The sequence below is a fragment of the Austrofundulus limnaeus genome, unplaced genomic scaffold (assembly GCF_001266775.1).
Source record: "Austrofundulus limnaeus strain Quisiro unplaced genomic scaffold, Austrofundulus_limnaeus-1.0 Scaffold235, whole genome shotgun sequence".
NCBI classification, from domain to species: Eukaryota; Metazoa; Chordata; class Actinopteri; order Cyprinodontiformes; family Rivulidae; genus Austrofundulus; species Austrofundulus limnaeus.
Window position 1 is genome coordinate 267,201 of NW_013952637.1, and position 4,907 is coordinate 272,107.

At 39.5% G+C, this 4,907-nt stretch overlaps 1 protein-coding gene across 3 annotated transcripts in view; it reads left to right on the plus strand.

Annotated features, from left to right (window-relative positions):
• si:ch211-117n7.7 (Monoacylglycerol lipase ABHD12-like) overlaps positions 1-4,379 on the plus strand; it is an 8,656-nt gene extending 4,277 nt beyond the window's left edge. Inside the window, exons 9-14 of one of the 3 annotated variants that reach the window (XM_014019888.1) lie at positions 972-1,051; positions 1,143-1,225; positions 1,309-1,387; positions 2,307-2,428; positions 3,792-3,851; positions 4,014-4,379. In XM_014019888.1, the coding sequence (XP_013875342.1) occupies positions 972-1,051; positions 1,143-1,225; positions 1,309-1,387; positions 2,307-2,428; positions 3,792-3,831 (404 nt within the window). In that variant the 3' untranslated portion in view covers positions 3,832-3,851; positions 4,014-4,379. Of the gene's footprint in view, positions 1-971; positions 1,052-1,142; positions 1,226-1,308; positions 1,388-2,306; positions 2,429-3,791 lie in introns of all 3 variants that reach the window. The other 2 variants (XM_014019886.1, XM_014019885.1) reach the window with 2 other exon arrangements.
• The last annotated feature ends 528 nt before the right edge of the window (positions 4,380-4,907 follow it).

The following is a 4,907-nucleotide window of genomic DNA, read 5'->3' on the forward strand; positions in this document are numbered from 1 at the left end:
CAAATAATCATAAGACATGATTATGACAAACATTTTTTTATATTGTAACTTGCCCATAACAATTATTTGAACAAATATAACAGTCAGTCAACAGACCACTCAGGCTTATCAGCACAAAAATAACTTTTTTATAACATAAACAACAAAAAATAGACAATTCAATAAATAAAATAGTGATCATAAAATAAATACATTCAAAAATATTTAATGTAAATGTTCCAAATAAAAATAAACTGTAAAAATTAATTTGATAAATTGCAAATGAAAATAAAGCCTTTTTAAACTTTTGCATGGTAGAACCAGAGGCTGCTCTTCATATTAGTGACAAACTTTGGCTTTTTTTGATGAGTTACTTTCATTTTTGCTTCTACTTTTCATTTAAAATAGGTTTCCATTCTCGGCAGGTTTCTGAGGTTCTTCTTCTACATATTAAAAAAAGTTGTTAAATATTGGAGTGGTGCACTACTGCTACTAGTGGTGATAAAGTGTATTGCACCTTATTCAAAATCAATGCGGTCCGGCAGCCCAAAGTTAAAAACTGTTGTTCTTTTGAGACCCTCAAGGTGGCGCTGGACCGTGGCCCATGGGTTAAAAATCTCTGCTTTAAAGGATATATTGATCATTTTGAARTAAGATTCTGRCAATCAATATCTTACCTGCTGCAGATGGTTTGGAGCATTCTCAGTCTCAGATTGTTTCTTTTTAAAACAACCCAAGTTTTCTAAATATGTCATTTTTACATTTTGGGAGAAATGTTTTGATTCCAAAGTGTGTCAGGCTTCCTGCTACAGCAAGCTGCTGCTGTTTGTGCTCACAAAAAAATGAGTATTATGTAAATAAAAGGGATTGGCAGTAATTTGAAAAAGTAGCAAAAACTATCTACAACAGGTAAGATAGTTTTAGTYGTAAGCTTTCAGCAGAACTCCAACTCAGAACTGTTCTGTGATGCTGTGCCTGTCTCACCTGTGCAGGTGTGGTGTTTGATGGGGTCATTTTGGAGGGAGCGTTCAACACGGACCGACAGCCGATGCCGATCAATCCGTTCTTCTGGGTAATCTGGATTCAGCAGAGATTTTTAKTTTTTATTTTTAATAATCTGACACTTGATCGTAACGTTTTTCTTTCTTTCTTTTTTTTTTAAGTATTACTGGAAGTTTCCAGGCATGGGCGTTCTGTTCCCGGTGCCGTGGGCAGAAAACAAGTTTGAGTTCTCCACCGAACAGCTGTGAGGCACTTTAATAACTAATATTAGCTGCTGTTGGGACAGATGAATAAGAATATCTGCTTTTTGTTGTTTGTTTCCTGCAGTTTGAAGAAAATGAAAAGCCCGATCCTGTTCCTTCACTCTGAAGACGATCACCTGGTTCCCATCGAAGTGGCTCGACAGGTGAAGCTTTTCATTTAGTTCTGACTGAATTAACGACGTCCTCGTCTGTGGRCTGTTGGAGTCGTGTTGCTGATGACGTAATGATGTCGGGGGGGGCAGGAAGTAACTGCAGCCTTGTTTCCTTCTGCTGATTCAGCGTCTAAATGAATAAATCTGTAMCGTACACTTGATGYRGCCGCTCCAATCAGGAGAAAGATCAAAGTTTTATTTGTGTTCTGAAAGTAGTGAGTCAGACAAAAGACAAAAGTGGATCAACAATCTGAAAACAGGAGGTGGAAACAAACACCGCAAGAGTTTCTATCGTTTAAATCCTATTTTCAGATGTTTTATTGGACAGTTACTGGAATTTGTGTTTACAGGAGCTAAATAAATGATTCACAAGTAGCTCCAAGCACATAGAAAAAACAGGGGTTAACTGGTTGTTAGCATTAGCGATAGCATTGTTATCATATGTTAATTAAAACAGCACAAATCACTGCTCACCCGGGCAGAAACGAGTCAACAGACATTTAAAGCTTCTTTAATGCTAAATGTTTGACCCAACCTGAAACTAAATCATTGTAGCTTCGAGTGTTTGAAAGTTTTCATCTGACTCCTTGTATAAAACGAGCTCTGCAGCAGCAGATAGTTTATGTTGGTCACCTCAGCGCTGGTAAATCCTCCAGATTATATGATGAGTCTTTTTATTATGGATCAGATCCTAAATGTACGCAGAGTTTTCAGCCATGTCTCATCTGCTGCAGCACATTTAGAGCATTAGTGCTCACTGTGATATTTCACTGTTTTCAACCAGAGCAAATCACTTCCTGCCACCCCACCCCCCCATTCTGAATTTAGCACATTATCCGGGTCACATGACTGCAGCCCAGCAATTAGCTAATTTAGTTTGTTTGTTTGTTTGTTTGTTTGACTGTGTCAGACCTACGAGGTGGCAGCGAAGGCTCAGAGTAAAGACAGAGTCCAGCTGGTGACGTTTGACGGCTCTAAGGGGTATCTACACAACGGCTTGTATCGAGACCCCAAGCTGCCGGACGTTTTACGGTGAGCAAACATCTGCAGTTTGATTGTGAGCAGGAGGGGTGTMACGGTGGCTGTACTAACTCTCGTGAGCCTTAAAGCGCTCTAACAGGAAGGATATGTGTTTTCTGAGACCGTTTCAATTTGTGTTAAAAGCAGAGATTCAAACTTTACATCAGTTTTTAAACTGTGTCGACAGAACAAATCAAACTGGAGTTATGATAATTAGTTTATGCCACTTGTTTTTATCTTTGCTGCTCGCTGCAGTGTCAAAGGGCTCGACACACGGGAGGCGACRTCGCTCGCTCTCCATTTATTTCCTATGGAGCCTGTGCGGTGAGGCGACAATCTCTTGCCCTCCTCCAGCTAAGCGACCGGCGAAAATAGTGCATGTGAAATTTTGCGCTCGTACACGTAGACKTGCACACGCGAGCTTGCGACGCGAYDYATGAAAGTTGAAAAATGTTCAACTTTTGTCGCTGTCGCTTAATGTACAACCAATCAGCGAGGGTTTCGTTGACTGACCAATGAGAGGAGAGTATGCTACACACTGCAGTTAGCTAACACTTACACCGAGGGATTACTAAAAAGCTTTGTGGGAATTTATTGGCACCAGGGTTAAGTTTATGGTAAGTTTTTCCTCATAAAACTGTATCTTGATGTGTGTTTGTTTTTCAATATCATTAGCATCGCAAGATTTGTTTAGTTTACACGTCCGTAATGCACACCCGCCTTCAGAGTCAAGAACCAATCAAATTTCGTGAAGACAAGYGACCTGAGAGCGTGATTCGCAACGCTGCGATCGCTATTGCGTCCCGTGTGTCGGGTTTCACCCTGGCTGTGATGACAGCCGTTAATCGCTGTAGTTTGTCGCTGCCCGTGTGTCGAGCCCTTCAGGCAGCAGGAAACACGGTAGTCTCATGGGAAAAACACAACAATCCTCCGTCAGTCTTATGAGCCGAATAAACAAACACCTCCTGACCTCCTTCCTTTCCGAGGCCCAAAGTTATCTGACAGGTGGCAGAAAATCTCCAAGAAGAAGAAAATAAAAAGACATGAACGTTGAATGAAGTTTGGTGCCCCGCCCCTTTCCACCTTGCCCCGGTAACACCGCACTTTTGTTAAAGACGTTATTCTGAGAAAGATCTGCCCAACACTGAACAGCCCCGGTCAGACCAAGAGAACAGGCACACATGTTGCTTTATTATCCAGAGTTTCAACTCTTCCTTCACCACGACCGACCGAAGCAACGCCCTCATTACTGAGGATCAGATCCATCACTTCAGGAACAAGACACCCGAAGCGTTCCCCCCTCCTCTGTCCACGCTGACCTGCTGCAGTGAGTCTGTTTGGTTGGTTGTGATGAGGTTTTGTTGTGTCTCTGCAGGAACTTTGTGCAGTCCTTGTTGCAGCGGAGAAACCTGTAGGAGCTGCTGTGAATCTCTCTGTACGTTCATGGGTTTTTAATTCGTCTAAGTTAATTAAAAAAGGGTTTTTCAGAAATATCTGTAAAATGTTGCAGAAGAGGGTGGGAAAGAGTTTTTTTAATTGGTTTTGGTTTTAGAGCTGTTTATTTTTAATCCATAAAACTTTRAATCTTTATCTCCAGTAGATCCGGAGTGCTCCCAGCATCACCAGCAAACAGAGTTTCATTTAGAAATCCTTACATTTCTCTGCTCTGCAGTTTGACCACACACATCTGCTTCTGATCAACATTTTAGGCACAAACTGTTGGGCGTCATGAAGTGACTCAATCATTCAAATACCAGATCAGATATGAAAACTGATGCAACTTTCTTCATTAAACCCTGTTTAAGACTCTGTAGAACCTCTAGAAATGAGCTTCACAATGTGTTTAGGGGTCTGCAGGTGGTGCATTAATTAATGCATTAATCAACAAGTGTTGTTTAGTCACCAGGTTAAAAAAAACACCTGGTTTGTGAAAATGTAATTATTAATAAAACAATAATAATGACCCCTGTCTTCATGTAATGTCTTATTTTTCTGTTTTAGTGTAATAAAGGTTCAGAATAATTCAGGGTCTACAAACTTTACAATCAAAAGAGACATTTGTGTCCTTTTCTCACTAATAAAATGTGTYCAGAGCCATAAAATAAGCTAAAACTGTGATTATCAACTGGTGGTCTGTGGACCGTTTTGAGGCCTTTTCAAGAACCTTTATGGTCAGTTGAGGTGTCATTACAAAACTTAAAAAATATGATTATTTATTATTATACACATCAGGACAGTTATAAAAACCATAATCATGTAAACAAGAAAAATTCCTTATGTAGTTTATAGCAAATTTTCATAAAAACTAGTACAACTGAATTATTCAGGGATATTATTTTTCTAATTCTTATTATTATGTAGTCAAATTATTCAAAGGTAATTCTGATGGATTTGAGAGAAATATAGAAAGAAATTTGAATATTTAAGTAAACAACAGGTTAGCATGAGCTGACATGTTTTACTTTTTGTATTAGTATTGATCACACACACA